Below are 27602 nucleotides of genomic sequence, written 5' to 3'. Positions count from 1 at the left end.
CTTCCAAAGCAAAGGGAAACAGAATGGATACTTAGCATAGGTGAATGGAAAAAGACTATTTCTTCCCTCTTTTCTGTACATTCTAATTCTCTAAGGGCCTACAACATTTAGATATATACTATCCATATTCCCTGCAAAAAGTAAAGAAAGCCCACAATCATATTCTCTATAAAATCCTAAGACATAAAACACATGAAACCAGAGCTGTCTGGCATAGTGCAGCTGCAACTTGGCTTCCCCGCACCAACTTAAAAGTCCTCAATTCCACACACAGTACACAAACAGTGAAGTGCAATGGCTCCTGAAAACAGCTCCATAAAAAGAGAATGCACAGTTTTCGAAATCTTGATACCAACACTCTGCTGTTCAGGCTTTGAAAGGCCATTCCTACCTGACCACCTTAAATATTTGTGGTTTCGATCTGGCAGCTTCTCTGAAACTAAACACATACACTTTCTCAGTGTAAGTCTGCTCACTGTAACTACATACCACTTTGGGAACAGGAATTCAGGAGAGCGTAACCACATAATTAGGCTCCAACACAATTGAGCTTTTGATTTTGTATCTACTTCTGAAAACTCTCTGCCAGTCTGAGTTTGGCAATCCTTCCAAAACCCAGTCAAGTCAGAAGTGTGAAAAGCAGCAACAATCAAGTGACAATTCAACTTCTCTGCTACTCGCAGGACACAGGATGAGCCGCTGGGGACAGAAATCAGAAGACTTTCCTCCCTCCAGGCCTGAAACAGCCCTAGAACACACACCGCAGTAGCAGGGCTCTGGCTCTGCAGACCACAGTGTTTTCACCAGGCAACCTCTGACAACCTTGCAGGCTTGTTAACATATCTTTTTAAGGGAGAACAGCAGCCACATATCTGGACTTGTGCTAACAATGTTTGGAGGCACTAATGTCCCTCTGATGGAACTAATCTAATAGGAAGAGCTTATTCTCATGGGTTTGCTCTTCACATTTCCAAATGCTCAAAGCAAAGGCAAAAGTGGGGTATCAATGAGAGAGACTGGAATAGCAGGAAACATATTGAAAAGCACACTCAGGCACATATGCGCCACATGCGTGCACACACAGGGTCCCAATTATCCCATTACCAGAGTTCTGTATGCTTTTCAAAAGTTATTCCTTAAGCGGCGTCTGGGTGGCTCAGTCTGTTAGCATCCAACTCTTGATTTCAGCTCATGTCATGATCTCATGGTTGTGAGATCAAGCCCCACACTGGGCTCAGCATTGATAGTGTGGAGCCTGCTTGGGATGCTCTGTCTCTCTCTCAAAATAAAGTTTATTTAAAAGTTCTTCCTTAAGGAGCATCTGGCTGGCTCAGTCAGAACATGCGATTCTTGATGTTGGGGTTGTGAGTTCAAGCCCCATGTTGAGTTTAAAAAAAATAAGTTTTTCCTTAAATAACTTTAGAAATTAAGTGGAGTCCTATTTTTCTCCACTAAAAACTTCTATCTTGGTTTCCTACAAAAAACTAAATACTAACAATGGAGGAAAGGACAAAAGGGTTTCATAACATTACTTTCACTTCCCTAACAAGGTAAGATACTGAATATAGACTGAAAAACTCCCTCTTTCTATGTCCTCAAATGATCTGAAATCTTTCACAACTGACAGACTTGATGCAGCTTCCCATGACCCTGACACATTATAAAGAAACTTCCAAGTCACTAACCTGGCCCTGATGTGGACAAAGCCAGGGGCCAGGGCCACTCTACTGGGCTGGAAATAGTACCACACCACAGGAGAATCTTGATCCTCTTTTAACTAATTTTTTATTTTTATTTTTTGAGAGAGAGAGAGATAAGAAGAGAGGGGCAGAGGGAAGAGAGAGAGAGAGAGAGAGAGAGAGAGAGAGAGAGAGAGAGAGAAGAGGAGAGGGCAGAGGGAGGACAGAGAGAGGAGAGGGGCAGAGGCAGAGAGAGAGAATCTTAAACAGGCTCCACACTTAGCATGGAGCCTGACATGGGGCTCAATCCCATAACGCTGGGATCATGACCTGAGTGGAAATCAAGAGTCGGACCCTCAACCGACTGAGCCACCCAGACGCCTCCTGATCTCCTTCTGATGCTATCAGGTGGCACAGTGACAGTGTATCTGGAAGTCATAACTGAGTAGGGCTGGAGTCCTGACTTCCTCCCCTAGCAAAATGGTGGACCCCACAGGAGCAGAATAATAGCAGAAGAGTAAAAACAGTAAAAGCAGTTGAAATGGCTTCCATTCCTAAGACCAAAAATAAAGTTTAATTGGTAAGCCAAGCCAAAAGTAAAAATTGCCCTTTTATGCCAAATCAACCCCATCATCTAGCCAGGGAGCCCACAGGGATCACTCCAGGGAAACAGCTTCCATAAGCTCGATGCTTTCTGAGAACCGCAGCACACGTGAACACAACCACTGATCAGAAGGCAGACTTACCGCCTTTCCCCGTTGTGCTCAAACTTGATTCTGACGTCACTCTGTCAAAGGAATGATAGACAGGTTAGCGGGTTCTCTGGCATGTGTTATCCTGCCATTCCCAGGTAAGCTTCAGGTAGTCCTTTAGCAACCTTAGGCAAACATCCCTGATGGCTCCCGTTACAGCGTCTCTACCTCATACGCATTCCTTTCCAGTGACTTGTAGCCTTTGAGTTCTAACTTCAGGGGCAACAAAGCTCTTAGGACAAGATCTCTAAGTGGCTGCCCAGCTCAGCTGCTATGCTGACATGTCATTTCTAAGTTCATACACTCTATTTCTACAACTGGCTCTGGAGTTTCTCCTACCATATCACCTCCTGGCCAGGACACCTTTTCTTCTTGGCTGATATGACTGAAGAGAAAAAGAAATCTTGGGATGGATACTTCCTAGCTATAAGTCCACAAGCAAGTTACTTATGCTCTATGAATCTTAGTTTTCCATGTGTACAGTGAGGCTAAACATAGCTGATTTGAAGAGCTATGAGAACCAAACAACATAATATACACGAGATACCTCATACATAGTAGACATGCAGTTGCTGCTGTTACAATGGATTTCCATGACCCTTTCAAGACTACCCCTGGTGGCATAAAGCAGGACCCTGGACAATTTTCCTTAGAAGTGTCTCCAGATTTGTCTTAACTGATTATCATGGGTAGCCTATGGACCGTGTCTATCTTGGTTCTGTATTACCAGTGACAAGCAAAGGAAATGGTATCTAATATTTGTGCCTAATATTTATTAAATTGATTGAGCAAGAACAGAATTGAGTGTAAACGTCAGAAATAGGAAGAAGTAGAAGCATTAGAATGTTAAGAAACAAATCAAGGACGAAGAAATACTGTAAAGAGCAAGCGAGTTTAAAATGGCAGGAAAAGGGAAGAGATATTACAGAAGAAAAGAACACGTATAGTGAAAAAATAAAACTAAGCCTGTCAGGATACCAACAAATAACAGAGATGGAGGAAAGGAAGAGTGGACAGTGAGTGAAAAGTATACTGAGAAAGAGAAATTAATAGGCTGTGGCTTGGAAGAAAGAAGAAAGTTTCAGAGTATCTTTAGAGAAACACAGAGCAGACAGAGAAGTCGACAGAAACAGGACAGAATGTGAAAGGTGGGGTGGGTACATAAAGAACTTCTTTTTCCCAAGAGATGAGAAAGCTAGAATTCTCTTATAGTCCACTGAACTGGACAAGTGGTTCTAATTTACACCCTAAAAATGACTGAGGATAGGGCACCTGGGTGGCTCAGCTGGTTAAGCCTCTGACTCCTGGTTTCGGTTCAGGTCATCATCTTGCAGTTTGAGACTGAGCCCTGCGTCAGACTCTGCACTGACAGTGTGGAGCCTGCTTGGGATTCTCTCTCCCCTGCTCTCTGCCCCTCCCCCACTCATGTCTTTTTCTTGTCCTCAAAAATAAACTTTTTTTTTTTTTTTTTTTTTTTTTTTTTTTTAAGGCTGAGGCGGTTCAGTCGGATGAATATCTGACTTCGGCTCAGGTCACGATCTTATATCCATGGGTTCAAGCCCCACCTCTGGTTCTGTGCTGACAGCTCAGACAGAGCCTGGAGCCTGCTTCGGATTCAGTGTCTCCTTTCTCTCTGCCCGCCCCCCCCCCCCCCAAACGCCGCCTGCACTCTGTCTCTCTCTTTCAAAAAATAAAATAAAACATTAAAAAAATTAAAAGAAAAAAAGGCTGAGGACCTCAAAGAGCTTTTGTTTGCATAGATTGTATCCACTGATATTTGCCACATTAGAAATTAAAACAAAATTTATATTTATTTTGTTCATTTTAAAACAATTTAAAAGATATTACATGCTAACATAAACACACTGTTATAAAAAAGAATTATATTTTTAGAGTTTAGTGACAGAATACAAATCTCCTTAATGCATGGCTTAATAGGAGACAGCTGGATTCTCATGTCAACTTCTGCTTTTAATCTGTTGTGATAATACGTATCATGCAGCCGCTGGAAAACTCTACTGTACATTCTTAAGAGAATGAGGGTAAAAAGGGCAAGTAACATTTTAGTATTAATATGAAAATAGTTTTGACCTCGCAGACCCCCTGAAAAGTTCTTGGGAACTTCCCAGGGATCCCTAGACCACAGCTTGAGAATCATTGAATCAAAATATAATAATGCCATCCTCTATCCCATTATTTTAAAGACAAGGTGGAATTGGGGCTCAAAGAGCTTCATGTCCCTGAAAGTTCATATACTAAACAGTGGATGGCAAAGCTCCCACTCTGCTGACCTGCAATGTGACAACTCTTCAAAACACAGCTCTGATCTTGCCCTCTCACTCTTTAATGTAACATGTAGACCACTTCATCCATTAATAGTATATGACAATAGCTAACATTTACTGAACATTTATTATGTATTAAGCCTTGTTCTAAGCCTGTTACATGTATCAATTAAGCAAATCCTCACAACAAATACTATTATTGTCCCTATTTTACAGGAGAAACTGAGTGACAATAAAGTTAAATAAGTTCCTTCAAGGTCACCATGCTTTAAAGAGCGAGCCAGGATTCAAACCCTGGAAGCCCAGCTCTTAACCATCATGCTTTGCCACAACTTAAGTGTCACACAGGCAAAGGAAGTTTATTTTGGGGCACCTGGGTGGCTCAGTTGGTTAAGCGTCCGGCTTCGGCTCAGGTCATGATCTCACAGTTCATGAGTTCGAGCCCCGCATCGGGCTCTGTGCCGACAGCCCAGAGCCTGGAGCCTGCTTCGGATTCTGTTTCTCCCTCTCTCTCTGCTCCTCCCCTGCTATCGCTCTGTCTCTCTCTCTTTCTCAAACATAAATAAACATTAAAAAATAAAAATAAAAAAGGAGGTTTATTTTACTCACAGACGCAGAGCTTCAATGGGACCTTACTTCTTGGAACTCATGGAGGAGATGGGAGTAATAATGAAGTCAGAACCAGGACACTGAGGTGCCAATCATGCAGCAAGCTATGGGGCCTGGGGAGCCAGTAGGGGATGCTCTGGCTGAGGTTGTGAGTAGATGGGGATGGAGGAAGTAGAATGGAAAAGCACCGTGCCCCATCTGGTCTGCACTCTAGGTGAGTGTGAGCGTGTGTGTGTGTGTGTGTGTGTGTGTGTGTGTGCCCGCGCACGTGCAGGCATGTGCAAGCAGAAAGGTGGGGCACTGCTGCAGAGAAAGTTACTGTGTGGATTTGAGGTTTACACAGGTGACAGCAGTTGTCTGTCCTCTTTTTCTCCTTCCCTGGAATGCTGAGCAGTTAGCATGGCAAGGGCCCTCCACAGCACAGTGCCCCGACATGCCGCTGCACACGGACGTGCCACCTCCAGCTGCCTACACTCTCTGGTCCCACAGCTGGCTCGGGAGTACCCAAGTGCTCACCGAAGTCTGAAAACCTGTCTGCCCCCGCAGGGGGGCTACCAGAGCCTTTCACCTGCTGCTGCTCACAGTCCAGCATACCGTGGTGTAGCTTGCACTGTTAGTATTTTCTATTAACAGATTCTGTTTCTAGAACAGCTTTAGAGTTTCAGAAAAATTGAGCAAACAGTTCCCACATACCTTTCCTCCCACCAAACAGTTTCATTTATTATTAACATCATACATTACTATAGTACATTTGTTTTTATTACAATTAATTAACCAATATTGATGTATTAACTAAAGCCCCTTAGGATTTATTTCTCTCTGTTGATTTAAAATAAAATTGTATTCTTTTGTTGCTTTTCATCTCATTTTTTATAGCAATAAAAAACATATAGCAATAGCTCTTATTCATAAACTGGGACATTATACTTCGATGTACTTACAAAGGAATCCCCTCTGTCCCTTTGTGGGACTGAAGGAATGAATTTATTTAATGATGACCATAATCCAAGCACTATTCCGTGTGAATTCAGTTAGAAAGGGAATTTAAACTTTTGCCTTAAACCACAAATCACTCCTACTCAAGACCAACCAAGCCTGTGATTAGTAAGCAGTGTAAACAAAGATGCTTAGGGCTCTGAATCCCTTCTTTGATGTGGTGACAGCCTTTCTAGGGCAGGATGCTGGCATGTACCACATGGTGTGTCCACATCTGCCAAGTTCCTAAATCCAAGTTCCCCCTGTCAGGCTGACCAGAATAAGCCATGGATAAGAAAAGTTCAGATAAAGATAAATATATTCAATTCCTCCTGCCAACCATTCTCCTTGCTTCTCTGAGACATTTCACACTGGTGGCCAAGTTCTCTTTCATGAGGTTCTCTCCTCCCCTGCCTTCTGTGACTCTATCCCAGCCCAGGGAACCTGCCACCACTCTAACCACTTCTGCTTCTTTGCTGGTTCCTCTTCCTCATGCCTTCTCCCACCCCTCCCCCCACATGTTGATGTTTGGACTTTTGGCCTCTGGATTTCTCCTGCTTTCCTCACATCCTCTCTTCAGTAAGAATAAAAAATGGGCAACTTGAGGGGCACCTGGGTGGTTCAGTTGGTTAAGTGTCCAACTCTTGATCTTGTGAGGCTCAGGTCATGATCTCATGATTTGTTGAGATCAAGCCCTGCTTCAAGCTCTGTGCCAACAACGTGGAGCCTGCTTGGGATTCTGTCTCCTGTCTCTCTGCCCCTCTCCTGCTCATGCTGGCACACACATGCTCCCTCCCTCCCCCACCCTCTCTCAAAATAAATAAATAAACTTAAAAATTTTTAATAATAAAAAAATAGGCAACTTGTAAATAGAAAATTTCCAAATCTCTATGACCAGCCCCAATCTCTCAAGCAAAACTTCCTCTGTCTGCCATGTATTTGAGGCAGATATGTTGTTCTTAAAAATGTGACAGCAGGGGCGCCTGGGTGGCGCAGTCGGTTAAGCGTCCGACTTCAGCCAGGTCACGATCTCGCGGGGTCCGTGAGTTCGAGCCCCGCGTCGGGCTCTGGGCTGATGGCTCAGAGCCTGGAGCCTGTTTCCGATTCTGTGTCTCCCTCTCTCTCTGCCCCTCCCCCATTCATGCTCTGTCTTTTTCTGTCCCAAAAATAAAAATAAAAACGTTGAAGAAAAAAAAAAAATTAAAAAAAAAATGTGACAGCAGAGTCAAACCATCTGGCTTCAAACCCTGGCTCTACAACCTCCTAGCTCTATGACCTTGAATTTGACTAACCTATCTGTAACTCAGTTTCCTCATCTGTCAAGTGCGAATAGTAACAATATTTATCTCATGGAGTTATCAGAAGAATTAAATGAAATAATTAGGCAAAGACATGAGAATGGTACCTGGCACATAGTAAGTGCTCAATAAATGAAAACACAGGTCCCATTAGCCTTTAGCCAAAATTCTTGGGGCGAAAAGGGTTTCAAAATGTGTTTTTTAGCTTAGAGAGGAAGTATGGTACCTGTCATATATATTATGTGACGCCTCCCCCCAGGGAGGGTCTCTGGGGCAGCGCTTCCACGGCACAGGCAGAACATGAACAGGTATTCCCCCATGCACCTCTGTCCTGCTTAGCCTCTCTTGAAGTTAGTTTGGGACTTTATCACTAGTTCTGACCAAGAGCTGGGAACATAACTGAGTTCTACACTCTCTTCTTTGGTGGCCACATGTTCCAGGTCAGTGGGGCCACCCTCGATCAGGGTTCTGACTGTGGGGAACACTGTCCTTCCCTTCCCCACACTGGGCATATTGTGTTAAGTCACCTAAGACTTAGGGTTTTTCTGTTAACACAGTACAAGCTAGTTTTTGTAGTGAAAAGTGTGAATACTCACAATAAGTGGAATAAAGAAAGACTATAAACAGCCCTACGTCCACTCAAACCAGGTTTTGCTGCCAAATGAGTCTGCCACAAATTTACCAAAAAAAAAAAAAAAAAAAAAGTCTTTCAGTTTCCAGTACCCTTTGGATTTCAGAAATGCAGATAAAGGATTGTGGACCTGCAAAAACACACATACACACATGCACACAATCTGAATTTTTTTTTTTTTTTTACTATGATCTCAAACTGAACCTCACTACATGTATGTTTGCACCAACCATCCTCCTAAACTAGTCTCCTTTCTCATCAATGCCATTTCTAACATTGGTACCACTGCTCTCTTGACTGAAGACAAACCTCTGAGTTCCACTTGATTCTTTCCTTCCTCTCCCCTCCAATTCTCCCTTCAAAGGCCTCTGGGACAGAACCCCATTCTCTCTGTCATCACTCTCACTGAGACCCTTTCCCCTTACTCCTGGATTCCTAAAGCGGCCTCTGCACTTCTGAGCTCCCTCTGCCAACACAGTGTACATTCCTCTACGGTTTCAGTCATCTTAACCACCACTTTCACCATGTCCTTTCCTTGTTCAAAAAGTAATCAGTGACACCCCTGATCTATACAATAAAGTCTAAATCCTCAGCTGTCATTCAAAGTCCTCTGGAATTTAAGCTCACTGACTTTACCTAGCCATCTCACACTGTCCTCAGCAGGACTGCTCTCTCCGGCCCAAACAATGCCCACTCTATTTCCTGAAATAAGCCAGGTTCGTTCTTTGCCCTAAGCCTTTAGCCTTTCAGTTGCCTGACCTGGAGTGCCACCCTTCCTCCTGTCCACCTAGCTAAACATTCACACATTCCTTCACAGGCTAGTTAAGTGCTACCCCCTCCAGAAATGACTCTGTAACTCCTTCGGCTCAAGCTCACCTTACACTTTCGTGGCACTCACTATCTGTATCATATATTTAGGCATAGTTGCATCCTACCTCAGTTTCTTTTTTTTAGTGTAGTTTTCATTTCCCAATAAGACTGTATGGCTCCCAGGGTACAGGGAACATAACACATTTCTTTGTATATCTAAGAGGCTTGACTACAGGCACATGTTGAACTGAAGGGAGAGGTGCCATCTCTGCTAAGAAAAGAAGTTCCAGTATAAAAATTCAGGTCTAGGCAAGTTCAAGTCGCCTGCCACCACAGCCAATCTCAGGAAGATAGTGTAGGCCTCCTGGCTGAACTACAGATTTGGGAACTCAGCAGGGACAATAGGAGTAATCAACAATGATGCCAAACTGAAGTAGAAATAACCTTCTCAAAGTCTAAACTCAACAACTGAACATGCAACCCAAGAAAGCTCCCAGGAATCCCTGTGCAAATCTGGGTTTATTAAGCAAATGTTTGTGAACTAACTGGACTTGACAAAGGTTTCAGCTAGCCATTGTTCAGAGTGCACTCTGATTCTGTAGCTCTCCTTTTCCCTGTATTTGCTATGTATCTTTAATGGCTCCCATATTTTTGGCACTAGAATCCTTATTTTGCCAAAGATAAAAAATGAAAAGGAAAAAAAAAGGACAACAAAAATAATTTTGTGGGGGTCTGGAAAGTCCTAAGGGCAACGGAAGAGATGACTGTAAAGCAACCTTCTCTGCCCTAGTTCTTTCTATATGCCCAGTCCTTGCACTGTGTCTGGCATGCAGGAGCAGCTCAGTGAGCATCTGAATGAATCAATGATTGAATGGTATATTGCTTAGCTATTGCTGCCTAATAAACCACTGCTACACACACACGCACACACACACACGCACAAATATAAATATATATATATATATATATGTATAAAATATAAATAAAGCAGCCTTCTTACAAAATAAAGTATCAAGCTTATATATTGCTTTATGTTTCATTTTCAAACTAGCCAGACAATCTTATCAAGAACCCCTGAAAGAGAATGGAAGTCCTGAAGAGCCAGGTCTGTCACAGTAAAAGCAAAAGACAGTCTGCTCAATCACTGGCCATACTGGAGGAACAGCCCCCAGAATTTTCCTCCTTTAGAACTGATAGCCAAGAGTCCTGTCCTGCTAGTGCCTGAAATGAGGAAAGCAACTTTTCCATTCTGAAGCACCCACTAGTGAACACCTGCAAAGTCAGACCCAGAGCCTGGATGCTATTCAAGCCTCTACTTACCAGTTACTGGTAAGACTTGAGAGAAACGGGAATTAAGGATTCTATTTCTTCCTCCCCTGGGATTTTAAGAAATTAGGCTAGCTTCAGAAATTTGTAAAGAACTATCTGATAGACAGGAATAACAATCCAATAAAGGTAGAAAACCTTAACCTTTTCAGTTCCATGACAGTATGCAGAATTCTGATTAGAGGCTTTCACTAGAACTCATACCTGCAGTGCCAGAACATAACAGAGTGATATAATCACTACCACTTTACATCTGTACATCTGTTTTACGATGTACAAAATGCTTTACATTCTGCCTGTGACCTTACAACAACTTTAAGAGGTAGACACAACGGGTATTATTTCAGATGGAAAAACTGAGGTTTAGAAAGATGATTAGACTTATATACAGTAAAATTACTGTGACCAGGAGTCAGAAGATCTGGGTTTGCTTCCTGGCTCTACAAATACCTTTGCGTAAGCACTCTGCAAACTTTTAAGCATCATACACATGCTTACAGTTGTTAGTGCTATCAACTGTTGTTGTTGAAAGCACTCGGTAAACTGTAAAATCCTAGGTTAATGGATTATTAACAACTCCAAGACTTCTAGGCCAGTACTCTTTTCAGTACACTAAGCTGTCAGCTTCACAGAGAAATTGCACCTATTGATAAAGCACTGTGAGCTGATGACTGCTAAAGGGGTGTTGTCATCACCGCCTGCAAAACTGTCCGTAGGCCCCAACCACACACTGGGATGGGCCACACATCTAAGATTGTTCGGCCAGCTCTAACAAGGCTGTAGGCTTCCAGGGATCTAACGTACAAGAGGAAGAATGCAGAGAACCCAGATCCTACCTCCTAGCAAAGAGTTCATAGTTGAGCACCTCATTGCCCATGTACGTCCAAAGCTGCTCAGAACGCTTAGTTGTTGCCAAACGCATTCTCTTTTTCAATTAGTTACCTAGCTTGCTCACTTAGGCAAGAGGATGCCTGAAGTCCTGCTAAGCAGAGATATTAAATTAGGTTTTCCAATTCTTCCAGGCCTCAGCTCCGCAGCAATTGTCAATCCATAGCTCCTCTGGCTTTCCTTTGCTGTGTCCAGCTTGAGCCCCGTAAGGCTCTGCTAATCTTAGCGCTGCCCTGTGGCCAGCACTGCGCTTCTCATGCTGCAGTAAGTGCCCTTTGCCTCTGTCAGCGCCATCCCCTGCCTGAAAAAGCAACCTTTCTAACCAAACACTTGGTTACTTTCAACTGGTACTCTGCAATTTGAATCTTTAGCCCTATTTGACATTTCCTAGCTCAATTTGGCATCTCTTAGCCATTTAAATTAGGTTTTGATCTTTCATTCTTCTCTGCTAAGTATGGACTTTCTGGCAGAGGAACTGGTAATGGAGAATACAGTTTAATCCTATCCCAAGCCTAAGCAAACAACAATAATAACAAATAGAGATTCAGTCTGTAAAGTCCTACGTTAACAGATTATTAACACTGGCAGACTCCTAGGCCAGGTTCTTTTCATTACACTAAGCTATAAACACATCTCCCTCCAAAGGTTTCCTCCACTTTCATCTCACCCCATCCTTCCTAGAAATATATTCACTGAGACTTTCCCCCCCTTTCTCCTTTTGGATTTTGCTGAAGAATACCTCCCCTGGTCAGAAGCTGAACATCTGCTACAATTCCCAGGAGAGGCCATTCTACAACCTTGACTTTATTAAGGGGGAAAAATGATCTTGACATTTTCATTGCCCTTCTGTCTGATATTAGCATACAACTTTGAGCTTCCATTTCTAAACAGTCATGTCAGTTCCACAGCTTCACTACCCTCCAGCCCCCATGCCTCTGGAATAGAATCTTAGATAGGATTCTCATGAATGAGCTTATCACAATGTATAGAAACACATGACCTGCGTGGAAGAATGAATGTACACCAATGAATTGCTAAACACCTCCAAGCATGCACTTAATTTCTTGCCCAGCAAACCAACAGTATCTTATAGTATATAAAGTTGTGCTGTCCAAGACAGTAGCCACTAGCCACATATGGCTATTTAAATTTAAATTAATTAAAATTAAATAAAATCTAGAGTGCCTGGGTGGCTAAGTTGGTTAAGCGTCCGACTTCGGCTCAGGTCATGATCTCACAGTTCGTGGGTTCGAGCCCCATGTCAGGCTCTGTGCTGACAGCTCAGAGCCTGGAGCCTGCTTCGGATTCTGTGTCTCCCTCTCTCTCTGCCCCTCCCCTGTTCATGCTCTGTCTCTTTCTCTCTCAAAAATAAATAAACATTAAAAAAAAATTTTTTTAATAAAATAAAACCTAAAATTGACTTCCTCAGTTGATCAATAGCTATGTGTGGCTAGTGGCTATCACACTGGACAGCACAGATACAGAACACTTCTATCATCACACGAAGTATACTGGACAGCACTGACAGACACTGCTTATGAATAATACTATTCTGCAAATTGGTGGCTAAGAGCACAGAATACAGGTTATAAGTAACCAGTGCTCCCTACAAATCCACTAAAATGACTTGTCTGGGAAATGAACTCCACACTCTTCCAGCACTTGGATCAGATTTGAAAGCACATTTTAGCTTTAATGAGTAATGTGGTTCTTTCCCAAAAATTTCTTTTTCTTACAGCCCCTGCACATGAGCTTGTTGTTACTGTGGGGCTGTTCAGAAGGGCTGAGCTCCTACTGCTGCTGTGTTTTTTCTTTAAAAACAAAAAAACTGAGGTTAATAATGTGTATCCTCCATGCAACAGAAAAAGTATGATGATATTCAAGTAAATTGTGGGTCCTTAGAGCCACTACCTCTTGTTAAGGTTACTTCTTAACCAGCAGTCAATCCTTTTCACAGCCTTCTCCCTTCATAACCACTAACTTTATTCCAATAACACAGCAGCAGGCACAGTAAAGATCAGGACTTTTCTTATAATAGTTTTTAGGCTCTAAGCAGAGGATCTCTAGGGGCACCTGGGTGGCTTAGTCGGTTGAGTGTCCGACTTCAGCTCAGGTCATGATCTCACGGTTCCTGGTTTGAGCCCCAAAACAGGCTCTGCACTGACAGCTCAGAGCCTGGAGCCTACTTTGGATTCTGTGTCTCCCCCTCTCTCTCTGCCCCTCCCCCGCTTGTGTGCACTCATGCACTCTCTCCCCAGAATAAATAAATAAACATAAAAAAAAAAAGAAGAAGAAGAAGAGAAAGAAGGATCTCTAAAAGGTAACTCCCTTCAAGGAATGATCAGAGGCCATGCCACCCTCCTCTTTCCGGCCTGGTCCATTTGGGCCTTCCAACTCAAGAAAGCTTCCCCTTTTCACCTAACTGATATCCACACTATCAGCCCCATTTGGAGAAAGATCAGCTGACTGGAGCAGCACACTCCACATAGGAAGACAGGAAGGAAAGTGAGGTCATTAGGCTCAAGCCTGGGGGAGGGGACTCACTTCTGGTAAAATGCTCCTTCCAAAAGCAGCTTTGAATAGCAAAGAGTTACCACAAGGCAGAACCCACACAATTAGACAGAATAATGTATGAAAATAGTAAAAGAATGGGCCCTATTCCCCCAGTTCTGTAAGGTAGCCATAAAAACAAACCAGCCTTCTAAGCTAATCCTTCTGTTATATCATGAAACAAAAGGATGCAGGGTCCCCAGTTTTCCTAAAGGCAGGAAATACTCTGTGAGACTATATCTAGCAAGACCTTAGACAGAAAAGGTTCTAGGGCCTTACTTTTTCTCTAGGAACCAAGGATTCTTCTGAAGAATTGGTAAACAAGGTACAAATGAGGAAAGAGAAGGAAGGTTAGCTGATAAGGAAGTGAACCACAAAGGAGAATGGCATGTACAAATTTTCACCAAATACACTAAATATGCCATATGATATAGCACTAGATAACCCACTAGGGAGGAAAGCTCCCCATCATTCACTCCTCTCTGAAGGCCAAAGTACCCAGGAAACAGGGAGTTTGTAAATGACAAAAGAGATGGGAAAAAGATTCTCAACAGTGCACAGGTTTAAATGTTAATAAAAATAGTAACTATTTTCCTAAAGAAGCACACAACTCTCAGTAGAGTAGACACTCTCAACTACCTAAGTTACTATAAGGGGAAACAAGTGTGAACAAAAATAATAAAATCACTCATTGTTACCTTTAGAATATATTATGTGACATCTTATTAAGTAAATTTCCCTTCCTGATTATATTTTACATATGCTAAAACTAAAATTAACTAATTTTTCCTGAGTATACACTGTAAGGTAGCTAAAAAACCTCCTGAGAGATTATGAATCTGGATTAAACATCTGCCAATAATCAGTAAAGGAAGAGTTACATGAATACTGTCCCCATAATACATGAAGAATTATTCTTATTCTCCACAGATACAACACTATACACAAGGTCAGATGCACAAGGCTTTGGGGATCCAGATCAGGACCCACACCTGGCTGGTATATACCACTCACCATTTACTAAACTCTGAAAGAAAGGGGCCAAAAGCATTCCAACCTGGTATTAGAGTATCCTTGGCTTCTCAAATATTGCCCATTTGAAAACCCCTTCCCAGCAACGTAGGTGGGTCTGCCATGGCCACACACACCTGCCTATTTGGGTGACCCGTGTCTTTGCTCTTCATGGTCTCATATCCAGGCACCCGGTGACGTCGGCTCATCTGGAGGGCCACCAGATCCTTCATGATTGAGTTCAATGCCTCCTGTTCGTCTGCAATGAAAGAGAACACATGGGCTAAGACACTTTAAAATGGACCACAGGTAAGTGCTGAATCACCAAATTGTACACCTGAAAGTAGTATTACACTGTATGGTAACTAATTGGAATTTAAATAAAAACTTAAAAATAAAATACAGGCCAGCAAATTAGTACTAAAAATTGTAAGTTCTGCCCAGGTAAAACGACAGATCCTATAACTATAATCACATGCATTTGATGTCTCTGAAAAGTAGATAACTGAGGTCAGATTCTGGCAATTTAAATTTTAATGGATTCTTAACATATCTCCAATCAGATTTCTGGCAGCAATATTTACCAATTCACTGGCAGCAAGGGAGTTGCTCAGACAGGGCAATTCTTCCAGTGCCAGAGAAACTCAATCAGGAAAAACAAATGAAAAGTTGGAGTGAACAACAACCAGCACAGTGTAGTAGGGTACTGAGTGAAAAGATGAATTCATGGAGAGCTGATTATGGGACAGAGTCACACACAGACTTATTCTTAAAGCATCCCAGGTAGAAAAGCACATTAAAAAAAATTTTTTTTAAGTTTATTTATTTTGAGAGAGAGAGAGAGAGAGAGAGCGAGCGAGCAGGGGAGGGGAGAGGGGGGAGAGAGAATCCTAAATAGGCTCTGCACTGTTTGCACAGAGCCAGATGTGGGGCTCAAACTCATGAGCCATGAGATCTTGACCTGAGCTGAAACTAAGAGTCTGACTGAGGCACCCAGTTGCCCCTAGAAGAACACACTTTATTTATTTATTTATTTATTTATTTATTTATTTATTTATTATTTTAAGATTTATTTATTTTGGCGGGGGGGGGGGGGTGGGGGGGGAGAGTACATGAGCAAGCAGGGGAGGGCAGAAAGAGGAGACACAGAATCCAAAGCAGGCTCCAGGCTCTGAGCTGTCAGCACAGAGCCTGATATGGCGCTTGAACTCACAAACCATGAGATCAAAACCTGAGCTGAAGTCTCAGATGCTTAACCTACTGAGCCACCCAGGTGCCCCTAGAAAAGCACATTCTAAAAGGTACCAAACAAGGACCTCAAGGTAGCTGCTTTGAACAGAAGTTGTTTTACATGCCTAGCCTTTGAGCAGCCCCCCTCCCAACTCTTTACAAGTTTATAGGCCTTCTGCTTCCCACAGGGAAGTGAAAAGGCAGTTCTATTGTTTTTCTTCCCTAACTGGCCAAGCAATGCATTGTCTCTGCCTTACTGGCATTACTTTTAATCCCCTTTTCTTGAAATAGCAGAGTACTGGAATTCTCATGCATTGAAGACAAGTGGCCAAAACCCAGAACTCAAACCAGCCCAATTCCATGTTTTGCAAAATTCTCCCAGGTCTTTCAAGACATCCTTGTCTACTCAAATAGCATTTGGGAGTTGAAAATAAATCTGTTGATCTGGAAAGGAACATGACAGATGAGTTGTTACACTTGTTTTGGTGACGACTGAGTCACTTGAGGACCAGAAGCACAGCTTAAAAGAAGCAAGTACAAAAGACTCCACCCATAGAGCACCTATCTTTTGTCTTTCATCATCATGCCTTGGAAATATTCTAATACCTTGTGGAAAGGAAAGAACAGCCTGAAGTATAAGAAGTAAATCTGTGCTATTTGCCTCTCTTCTTTCTAGATCAAATCTGCTCAGGTACCCTACATGCCCTCTGAGAAGGTGCAGGAAAGGAAGGAGAAAGGTGCCCATTGTAGAGGTTTCTGACTGCTCATAAACGTAAAATTAGACTTAAAAATGTGCAGGAAAAACATGAGTAGAGTAGCTTCCTATCTAATTCCATTTCAAAATATATACCAAAGTATGTTTGAGAGGTTATGTAGAACCAAAAGGATAAATAAATGGGATAATGAGTAAAAAGAAAGTGGGTACCTACAAAAAGACATTTGTCAAAATTAAAACACATACATCCCATCAATTATTTTATATTTTCTAGTGATTTTCCTATAGGCTCCTTAAAGAAAGAGACTTGCATATTTTGTTTTTTTAACTTCCCAACAAAAGTTTAAAAATTAGAGCATAACATCTAAGATAGGAAGATTGGCTTATATATACAATATACATAAGCTTATATATTATGTATATTTAATATGTGTATACGATGTTTGGACCAACTGTAACAGTAAATTGGGATCACTATAAGGAGGATCATGACTAGGTATGTGTTTTCTGAGGCACATCCAGTGAGTGATATTCCTAACAGCAGAATACATGGAGTTTTCATTATCAAGATAACCACTCTGAGAACTGGTAATTTCTGTTGTTGTCTAAACTCAGATACTGAACTGAGATGGATGTGAGTACACACAGAGACGCATGCTTTTTAAGTCAAATCCACAACAAGCAGGACTACAGAAAGCGTTTCTAATTCTGTGTAAGATGATGCTATTATAAGAGCTGGTTTATCAGGTTGACAAATTCTGTTTCCAGGAAGCTAACCAGTTCCTGGCATTACTTCATGGATAAACTTGTTTGGTAGTTCCAGCGCTGAGAACACATTTGAGGAATGGTTTGGCACTATCTCCTGAAACCCGGGATAACTGACACAAATGACACAGGGTAATAGAATTCTGATTTTGTGTCAAAGTCGAAAACATTGCTAGAGGCAGACAGGTTCTTAAACTGAGACTTCAAACTGAGGACGTGGATAAAGACAGGAAGTAAATCAAGTGGCTCTTTTAGGCATTTCTTCCTGGATTGAGATTTTAACTTAATTATTAACCCTCCAGTATGGTATTTCTTACAAATAAAAACAATCAAACAAAAATTTTAAAAACAAATAGCAGCTTTCTTAGCGTTCAGCAGTCATTTATATGTAGTCAGAAAGACCTGGATTTAAGGAGGCTTTGAACAAATCACTGTTCTCCCTAAACCTCAATTTCCTCATCTATAAAATGGAGATAAATAAATATATCATATCACAGAGCTGCTGTGAGAGTTAAAAGAAAAACGAACTTACAAATTATTCCCTCGTGGTACCTAACACTTAGTAATGCTAAAAAAATGTTGGCTATTATTTTCAATGGAGAAAGGTCAATGGGAAAAGACTGGACACTACTTAATCTATCCTAATGCTTAATTTTATTCCTGAATTTTTATTAGTCATTACCAATAACCATTTACTGAGTACTAATATGTGTTATACATTAGATAGTTTTGAAAGATACTTCAAGCTGTTCAAACTCTAGGAGTAAATGGATGAATGACACCGAAATACAAGGTTAAACAAGTAAAGCAATTGATTTAGACAATATACAAACTAGAGCACATAAATACATCCGTGTAAAAAACATTTTTTACAGTGTGATTAGCAAGAGGTTTTATAGACGATTTTACATAACTATTAATAGAATAAGGATTCTTTCAGAAAAGTAAGCTTTTCCAGCTATGTAGGAGAGATTAGAAAAATAAACTTAAGAAAGGACCTAAAAGCAAGTGAGGGGCTGAGGGGAAGAAAACTGGGTCAGGGATTGAAGCTCAATGATATTAATCCTTATTGAGTAGAGTAGGAAGAAGGTATGCTGGCAAAGATTTTAAGAGGTCTGGAAAAATACAAGAGTGACACCACAGCAAGTCAGGACCAAAGAAAGACAGTAGCAGGCATAGACCAGGCAGGTCCAATACAGTGATAGAGGCAGAAACAAAATTTTAAAGGGAATCAAGAAGTTGGAGATTAAAAGGAAGTTGGAAGTAGTGGAAATCAACAATTCATTTGTGAACTTTACACATGAACAACTTGAGGCTGGGGTAATAGTGTGCTATCACCTTGAAAAGATTTCCTGAGGATGGAGGTGGTTTGACACACTTAAAAGCTACCAGGAAGAAGCACAGAGGAAGAAGTTAATTCTAGAGATTAAGAGGTTATGACTATGGAGGCAAGTATTCATAGAAAATAGAAAAGAAGGGGTCTATGAAACTAGGATTAGAGTTCAGGCTTGAAAAGTGGAAGTCTTAAGCAGTGGAAGCAGTCTTAAGCGGACGGCTATCCATAATTATCCAGCAGCATGTACTTCTTCTCTGGATACCCTGACCTATGGTATGGGGGCTGCCAGGCAGCATATACCTCTTTCCTTAGCTCCAGCAGGAAGTCAATCTTCCAGAATGAACTATTCTTTCAAAAAGCAGGGTCTTGGGGCGTCTGGGTGGCTCAGTCGGTTAAGCATCCGACTTTTGATTTCGACTCAGGTCATGATGTCACAGTTTGTGAGTTTGAGCCCATCGGGCTCTGTGCTGACAGTGTAAAGTCTGTTTGGGGTTCTCTCTCTCTCTCTCTCTCCCCCCCCCCCCCCGCCCCCCGCCAGTCCCCTGCTTGCATGCTCTCTCACTCTCAAAATAAATAAATAAACAAACATTATTTTAAAATAAAACATAAAATAAATAAATAGAAGCAGAGTCTTGGGCACCTGGGTGGCTCAGTTAGTTGAGCATCTGACTCTTGATTTCGGTTCAGGTCATGATCCCACAGTTCATGGGATGAAGCTCCGCATTGGGCTCTGCACTGACAGTGCAGAGATTGCTTGGGATTCTCTCATTCAAAATAAATACATAAACATTTAAGTAAATAAAATAAAAGCAGGGTCTTAAGGCACTCCTGTTTATGAATCCCCTTGGCTAAAACCCCAGAAAAGTTTCCAGTAGCACCATGTCCTTCAGTAAACATTGTTGTCCTGTTTAACATCTGTTTACTATGTCAGACACCCCTTTCCATATATACAAATCCCTACAGTAATGTTTTAATTGTTGTGTTAACTAACAATGTTATTTCTTCATGTGGCCAACTCTTTACCCAGTTCTCCCAGATCATCTGTGTATACTGCTAATCCAGGAGATGCTGTCTTCAGAATGTCTTTATGTCAGATTTTACTATCTTACTCTTCGTGACATTTCTCACACTCCCACTGCCTCCACATTGTCAATACCCGGGCAAACATCATTTTATAGTAAATATAAGCAAAAAGGTCTGAGCCTCAATTCATAAGAAACTTTTTCCTTCATGGATATGGTTGAACCTTTGCTAGATCTCAAAGTCAAACCCTGGTGTTTATTTTTCTGTTTCTGGGATATCCCATAACAGCCCTTCAAAAATAACTAATGGTGGGGGGGCACATGGGTGGCTCAATTGGTTTTGTCCAACTCTCGATTTCAGCTCAGGTTTTGATCTCAGGGTCGTGAGTTCAAGCCCTGTGTTGGGCTCCACACTGGACACGGAGCCCACTTTAAAAAACAAAAATTTTTTTTAAAGTAACTGATGATCCAAAATTTAAAAATACATATTACAAAGTAAGCCATTGCTTCCTCATAAGAATCAACATATCACCACTATATTTTATTTTAATGTTTAATGAAATTAACCCAAAGGTCTGGAGACTATAGGATTATGTATGTTTATCCCAAAACTATAGAATTGATGTCTCCTTCCTATGCATCTTTACACAGTTTTGACAAAGTACCTACAACAACTCCTTGCACTTATTTGTTTACATGTTTCTGGTTCACCTTACCTAACTGTAACTTCTTAAGGACAGGATAAATGCAGATACAGGGCCTAATACTGCACCTGACACATAAGAGACATTCAAATGGGCAAAGAATAAAGGAATAGCTTACATAGACAGGACCAAGAAAACGGTTTCTCATCTTTTATGTATTCCCCTAAGTAACACTCAGTTGGATAGATATTTACTTTTTATAAATGCCTAAAATTCAGTTTTAAAGTCCAACTGTCATTTAAAAAATATCAGAAACCTAGTCAACACATGGCCAGCTTGACTCATTAAATTGTGACCCAAATTTCAATCAAAACAGTTGTTGACCAGAGTCTACATAGAGACTGGTCTAACTGGGAGCTCCCAGTTAGCCTTGGAAGGAGCCTCGGAAGGTTGTTGGAACTTTAGAGATGCAAGGTGTCTGTAAATCACAATGATTCTGACTTCTAACCAAGCTATCAAACCAGAACCACACCATCCTTAATCCTGTACTCAGTTTACTATAGTTTCCTGTAACATTTCCAAATTGTTACATGTTTTTCAAAAACACTTCCCACTAAGTTTCAGAATGCACATATAAAAAGTCCAAATAAACACTCGAGATTTAGTCTCAAGTGTTACTAACAGCATTTGCCACATAATTACTAAAACTGGGATAGGAGCACCTGGGTGGCTCAGTTCCATAAGTGTCCAACTCTTGATTTTGGCTCAGGTCATGATCTCACAGTTTCTGAGTTTGAGCCCTACATTGGGCTCTGTGCTGACAGTGCAGAGCCTGCCTGGGATTCTCTCTCTCTGTCCCTCCCCTGCTCTTGCTCTCTCTCTCTCTCTCTCTCTCTCAAAATAAATAAATAAATACAGTAAACTTTAAAAAAATAAATAATAAATAAAACCGGGAGAGAATTCTAGCGTGACCAACAAAAATGACCAGTTAATCTGAATTTTTTTAATAGCCATAGTATCAAAGCCAAAAAAAATTTTTAAAAAGGTGAATTATTTCCATATTTCCTATTATTTACAGGGATAAGTGTAGTTCCCACTAGAAATTTACTGAGGCTAACAGCCAATATAAAATTTAACCTGTTTTTATTACCAACCCAAGCTGCCAAACAAGCTTGAGTGCGGGGCTTTGAACAGCTCAGGGAAACATGACTGTTAACCAAAGAACCTACAGGGCAGGGAGTCAAATTAGTTTTGATCCTTTCCTCACTGGGCTGAAGTTTAACAAGTATAATGAATATACTAATAATTCTGTACGTCTCTCTTATCAACCTCTTGTTGATTGCAATTTATTTAGAACTACAGCAACTAAAGGAAACTAACCTGGGAATTTGAATTTTCATCACATACATCACCAAAGTGGAAACTAGTATTTAAGAAACAGACTCTGTGAGTGTGTGTGTGTGCGCGTGCATGTACACATATCCTTGCTGAACCTTATATAAAGTAAATTAAAGTTCTAGGTAGGTTCTGGAAGATTCAGTACTAGCTCTAATTGCATATCAAGGTCATCCACAAAAAACAGAGAATAGTATGAGAGGAAACTGCTGAAGAAAGGTAGGCAGTGGTTCTTAAACCAACTTGCCTAATATACTGCAGCCACCATGCACGTTACTTCCCCTCTCAATGCCTCAGTTTCTTTACGTAAAACTGACATGCAGACAAATGATAGGGCCCTTTTTTTTCTCTGGGGTTCTGGCCCCTACCTATACAGTTCCTTTCCTCCCCATCACTGTCCCTCTATATACTCATACACTTAAAGTATATTTTTTAAACGTCTTGAAATGTGAAAACAGGGTGACATCTATTTTCATTTAGATACTAAAATGTAATCAACACATCTGTGCACTCTTACTGATTTAGCAGTCCAGAAAGTGGGGAATGGGAGTCAGCCCACCCTCAAGTAATACACACTCCCTTTTGGGACTTAAGACTGCCCTCACAAGACAAAGAGGAAAGACTATCACAAACCAATTCAAGGATTGAGTTCGATCATCAAATTCCAAAACACAAGATAAACGTTGAAGGGGAGGACAAGAAGAATTACGTGCCCCATTTATAGTAATAAATGTCTGATAAGTATTTGTTGAATTCTAGATTTAAATCACAGGCCTTACTGGGTTCCTTTTCTGCTTACTGTCACAGGAGACTTACCCCAGAAGAGCAAGCACTTTCGAAGCAAAGCATGGGAAGGAAGCAGTAAACCCAGCAAATGAACAAACCAAACCCATCCATTTCTGTACATGGGCAGCATGGAACAGAACAAGGCAATTCATTCAAAGCCATAGTGTAGAGACGGGCAGCAAAACAATATCTGCCCAATGTGACACAGCATACACTTAACCTTCTACAAAAATGACCTGACCTTGCTATAAGGCAAAGCAAATATTAACATTCCCTCTTCACGTGGGCACTTCACAGATGCAATGAATGCCTTTGCAAAGGATCCTTTCACTGAAATTTACTCCTTGATTTTTAGGACAATACCAAACGCTTTGCAAAACTTGTGATTGTGGACAACAGTATCACAGTAACTGATCCAACAAAAGCAGCAAAGAACATCTAAAATGTTACTTGCTTCATAACCTAGTCCAATAATCATTTGCTAAATTACCAAAAAGGACATGAAAATGTCAAATGCCGCGTGTGGAAGACATTAAAAGCGATTCTTAGATTACATCTTCACAAAAGAAATCGCAAGTATTGATAAAAAAAAAATGACTGAACAGATTCTTTTACATAGCGAATGCTCCTTTAAAAAGTTACATAATTTCAGGGATGCCGCTAACTAAACATAATAAATGTAAAACACTGCAACCGTATTTTTCAAAAAGTAGGACTAACTGGCAGTCCCCGACCAATTCCTAACCTCCGGCAATCTGCGTGCGTCTCGCATTTCTCAACCGCGCTGCTGATAACAGAGATTGTCGTTTTAATCACCTCCCAGCCTATCTCCCCGCACGCCCTGCCCCCTGAGCTGGGGCGCGCACAGGGCTGAAGAGCAAGCCCCGGGAACTCTCGCTGGCCGGCCTGTGTGAGCAAAGGGAAGGAAATGACACAGGCAGGAAAAAAAAGCAAATCAAGGAAAAGACACAACAGCAGCTGGGCCTGCACCAGCCTCCAGCCCGGGCCCCACACTGAGCTCCCGCTCCCCCGCCCTCGGGCTCGCGGTCCGGCTCGCTCGGGCCGGAGCGGGCTGCCCCGCTGAGCACGGGCCCTCGATTCCGCCGCCTCCTCCTCGGGATGCGCCTGCCGCGCGGCCCGGAAGGAGGCTGCCCAGTGGGCTCCGCCGGCCCGGACCGCCCCGGCGGGCCAAGAAAAACCGAACCCCCGCCCGGGCCGCCGAGCCGCGAGCGGGGCGGGCGGACGCCGGCGGTCCGCAGCCCGGGCCGGGCGGGCTGTCCATGCCTGTCAGGCGGCGGCCCAGGGTCCTCCTCCCCTCAGCCCGGGGCGGGGCGACGCGAAGCAGCGCGGGCAGAGGCCGGGGCGGTGGCGACACTCACCCATGGTGGCGATGGCGGCGGCGGCGGCTCGGACCCGAGTGTCACCTCCGCAGCCGGAGCTGCATGCCGGGGGCCCGGGCGGCGGGGACGGCAGCGGGCCTGGCTCCGCGCGGGGGGCGCGGGCTGCGCTCGGGGCCCCCGCCGCCTCCCCAGGCTCCGGCTCCGGCTCCGCCCGCGGCCGGGCGCTGTGGCATGGGCAGGGTGGCCCGCTACATCCCCGGCGCTCCTCGGCTCGGCCCAGCCCGGCCTCGGCGGCGCCGCTCGGCCCGCCCGCCCGCCCGCCCGTCTCTCAGTCCCGCAGTCGCTCCGTCCGGCCACCGTTCTCCACCTCAGGAACGCTCCGAAAAACAAACCGCTGGTCGCGCAGCTCGCCCCCTTGTCTGTCACTCACTGCAGCGCCCGCCAATCCCAGGCAGTCGCTGGACCTTCGTACCACCCCCGCTCACTTCGCTAGCCAATAAGAGGGAAGAAGTCTCTGCCCCAGTAGCCCCCCAACCCCACTCTCTCCCCAACACCCTAACTCTCAGCCGCCAGCTAATCATCAGCACCACACCATGAACCAATCCCGCCCACTCTCTCAGTATGCCAATGGGCGAAGCCAAGGCCGTTTCCGAAGGCTGTCTACCGCCTGCCAATCATCGAAACAGCACCCGGTTCCCTCTCTTCTAGCCAATCACGTAGAGGGCTCTGAGCACCCGCCTCTGCGCATCCTTGCCGTCTCAGCCTCCCTCTCTCCCCGGGAGGTGTTTGTTGCTCCAATCACAGCTCGCGCGTGAGGCTCCGCCCACATTCCCACCTCCCGTCAGTCACTGAGGGCTCGGCTGGCGCGCGGGCTGGCGGTGTTCCCCTCCGGCTACTTTTGGGGCTGGAGTTTGGGAAAACGGCTGGAGGGGCCCCCGGCCTCCCGCCCTCTCAGCTCTCGGCAGTCCAGGCGGGCCCTGAGGCCAGCGTCCTGCCCCCCCCAGTGCCCACACCGGGCGCGTAATAAGCGGGGAGAGTTCTGGTTCTGAGCGCTTCCCGGCGTGTGGCCACCTTTGCTGCCAGACCTCCTGACAACTCCTCTGGTCCAGACGTTGCGCTTGCCCGGAGGCGGGGGCGGCCTCACCGGTGCCCGCCTTTTCCCGGGTCTCCTACCTCCGGGGCCACACCCTCCGAGGGGCTGGGATAGTACTGGAATGTGGGTCCTCGGGAGCCTGGGAGTTCCGCTGCTGGCCAGGGTAGAAAGCAGTAAGTGGCAAAGTCAGAGAGGTTCTTTCGGATAAGAGTTTTTCTTTGGTTATGAAAGCAATACAAGCTCTTTGAATTAAAATTGAAAGAAAAAATTGCACCCCAGAGATAGTTTTATCTCTTTCCTACAAAGGTATACAACGTTTGACAAAAATGGCTTCATACTGTTTTGTAGTATGCTTACATTTTATTAAAAGTGTTTTCCCGTGCCACTGAAATATTGTTCCAAAACAATTGTACTGGCTGCATGATATTTCAAAATAGAGAATGACCGTAATTAATTTCCCCAACCCCCATTGTTCAACATTTTCTACACCCACATCTTTAGATGCCAAGTCCATCACAATTAATATGTGCTCCCTTCCTCTAGTCCCTGTTCCAGTGGAATATAAATCAGACGCCAGAATAATCTTCCCCTGATGCCATTTTCAACCGTCAGCTAAGAACCTTTGGTGGTGGCTTTGCTTTGGGTGTCAAATCGCTCAAGAACTACCTTAGACTCCTCTCTTTACACTCCCTCCTCCCCACAATATTTAATCAGGCCCCTTGTCCAAGCTGTTTCTTTTTCTCCAACGAGTTTTTAAGTCTGTCATTCTTCTTGATTAGATCCCTATTCAGTTTATTGTACTTCCTTAACTATAATAATCTCTTTCCTAGGGAGGGGAGAAAGAGCAAAGGGGAAAGAAAATTTATAATTATGTCATCTATTATATGCCAGGCACATCGTCTCATTTTATCTTTCCCATAACTCTGAGGTAAACAATACTATTGGCATTTAAATGATGAAAGTGAAGCTCAGAGAAGTTTAAGTACCATGTCTGGGTAGGAGCGCCAGAATTCATACCCAGTCTGTCTGCCACCCAGAGGTCATGCTCTTCTACTAAGCCAGGCCAGTGTTTCTCAACTGCTTTTTCATGATCACCTCGCAAGGAGAAAATTTTGAATTAATTAAATGCAATTTTTTTTAACGTTTATTTATTTTTGAGACAGAGACAGGAGTGTGAGCAGGGGAGGGGCAGAGAGAGAAGGAGACACAGAATCCAAAGCAGGCTCCAGGTTCCGACCTGTCAGCACAGAGCCTGACACAGGGCTCCAACTCCCAAACCATGAGATCATGACCTGAGCCAAAGTCGAACACCCAACTGACTGAACCACACAGGCAACCCTAATTAAATGTAAATTCTAATGGGAGAAATTAAATACTAAGGAATAAGATTTTGTCAAGTAGGGTTGAGCTTTGAAGGCCACATATGATTGTATTATCTAAGGTTTTTCTCATCCCTTACGAATCATTTTTTACCTCACTGGAGTATCACCCCGTTGAGAATGTGTGTAATAAGCCAGTGCTAGAGGTCCCAATATACCGGTCTGAGGCTCATATCTGACCCTTAATTGTACTGACCCATGAGATTAAAAAAAAAAAAAAAAAAAAAAGACAACCATGCAAGTGGAAATCTGGTTAGTATTCTATTGCCTGTGTTGGAAGGTTTATTCAGCAGCTTGTCTTGGAAAGTCTAAAACACATCTCCAATTTCACAAGTTTCACACCAAACTCTTTATCCTTTCCCCCTCCCCACCAAACACCCCCTCTCCTCTGTTTTCCCAATTGTGAAAATACAAACCTAGGAGGAGTCTTCCTTGGTTTTACTCTTTCCCTACCCCTACATCTAATCCTTCAGCAAGTTTCTCACCTATTGTTTCAAAATGTATCTGAATCCAATCCACTTCTCACCACTACAGCCTTGGTCCAAGCCGCCACCCTCTGTTGGATGACTGCCTTAGCCTCCTAACCCATCACCTGTTTCCTCTGTGGCCACCCAAAAAATGATTCTCCACACAGCAGCCAGAGCAATACTTGTAAAATGTAATTCAGATCATGTCATTGCCCTGCTGTTAACCCTCCAATGGCTTTCCATCACACTTACAATAAAACCCAAACTCTTTGCCATGGCCTTTCAGGCTTAGTAGGAGCTGGCCCTGCCATCCTCTCTTGCCTCATCTCTACTTCTCTCCCATGACCTCTCTCCTAGCCACACTGGCCTTCTTACCCTATTTTGAACCTGTCAAGTTCAGGAACTTTGCACTTGCCATTTCTACCTGGAATGCTCTCCGCCATCCCCCCTCCCCCACAAGGTGTTCCCATGGCTAATTCCTACATTTTATTCAGGTCTTCACTCAAACTGTCAACTCTTCTGAGTTTCTAACCACCCCATTCAAAAAGAGCCTCTCTCCTCTCCATCATTCTTTATCCCCATATTTTGCCTTATTTTTCTTCAGTGTCTATGTCTA

At 43.2% G+C, this 27602-nt stretch overlaps 1 protein-coding gene across 1 annotated transcript in view; it reads right to left on the bottom strand.

The window, feature by feature from the left end:
• MAP3K3 (mitogen-activated protein kinase kinase kinase 3) overlaps window positions 1-24206 on the bottom strand; it is a 60512-nt gene extending 36306 nt beyond the window's left edge. Inside the window, exons 1-3 of the mRNA XM_043584946.1 lie at window positions 24087-24206; window positions 14952-15073; window positions 2426-2466 (exon numbers count right to left, since the gene is read on the bottom strand). Coding sequence (XP_043440881.1) covers window positions 2426-2466; window positions 14952-15073; window positions 24087-24090 — 167 coding nt within the window. The 5' untranslated portion in view covers window positions 24091-24206. The remainder of the gene's footprint in view (window positions 1-2425; window positions 2467-14951; window positions 15074-24086) is intronic.
• Between the last annotated feature and the right edge of the window lie 3396 nt (window positions 24207-27602).

Source organism: Prionailurus bengalensis, chromosome E1, assembly GCF_016509475.1.
Source record: "Prionailurus bengalensis isolate Pbe53 chromosome E1, Fcat_Pben_1.1_paternal_pri, whole genome shotgun sequence".
NCBI lineage: Eukaryota > Metazoa > Chordata > Mammalia > Carnivora > Felidae > Prionailurus > Prionailurus bengalensis.
This window is presented reverse-complemented; position numbering and strand designations above follow the sequence as displayed.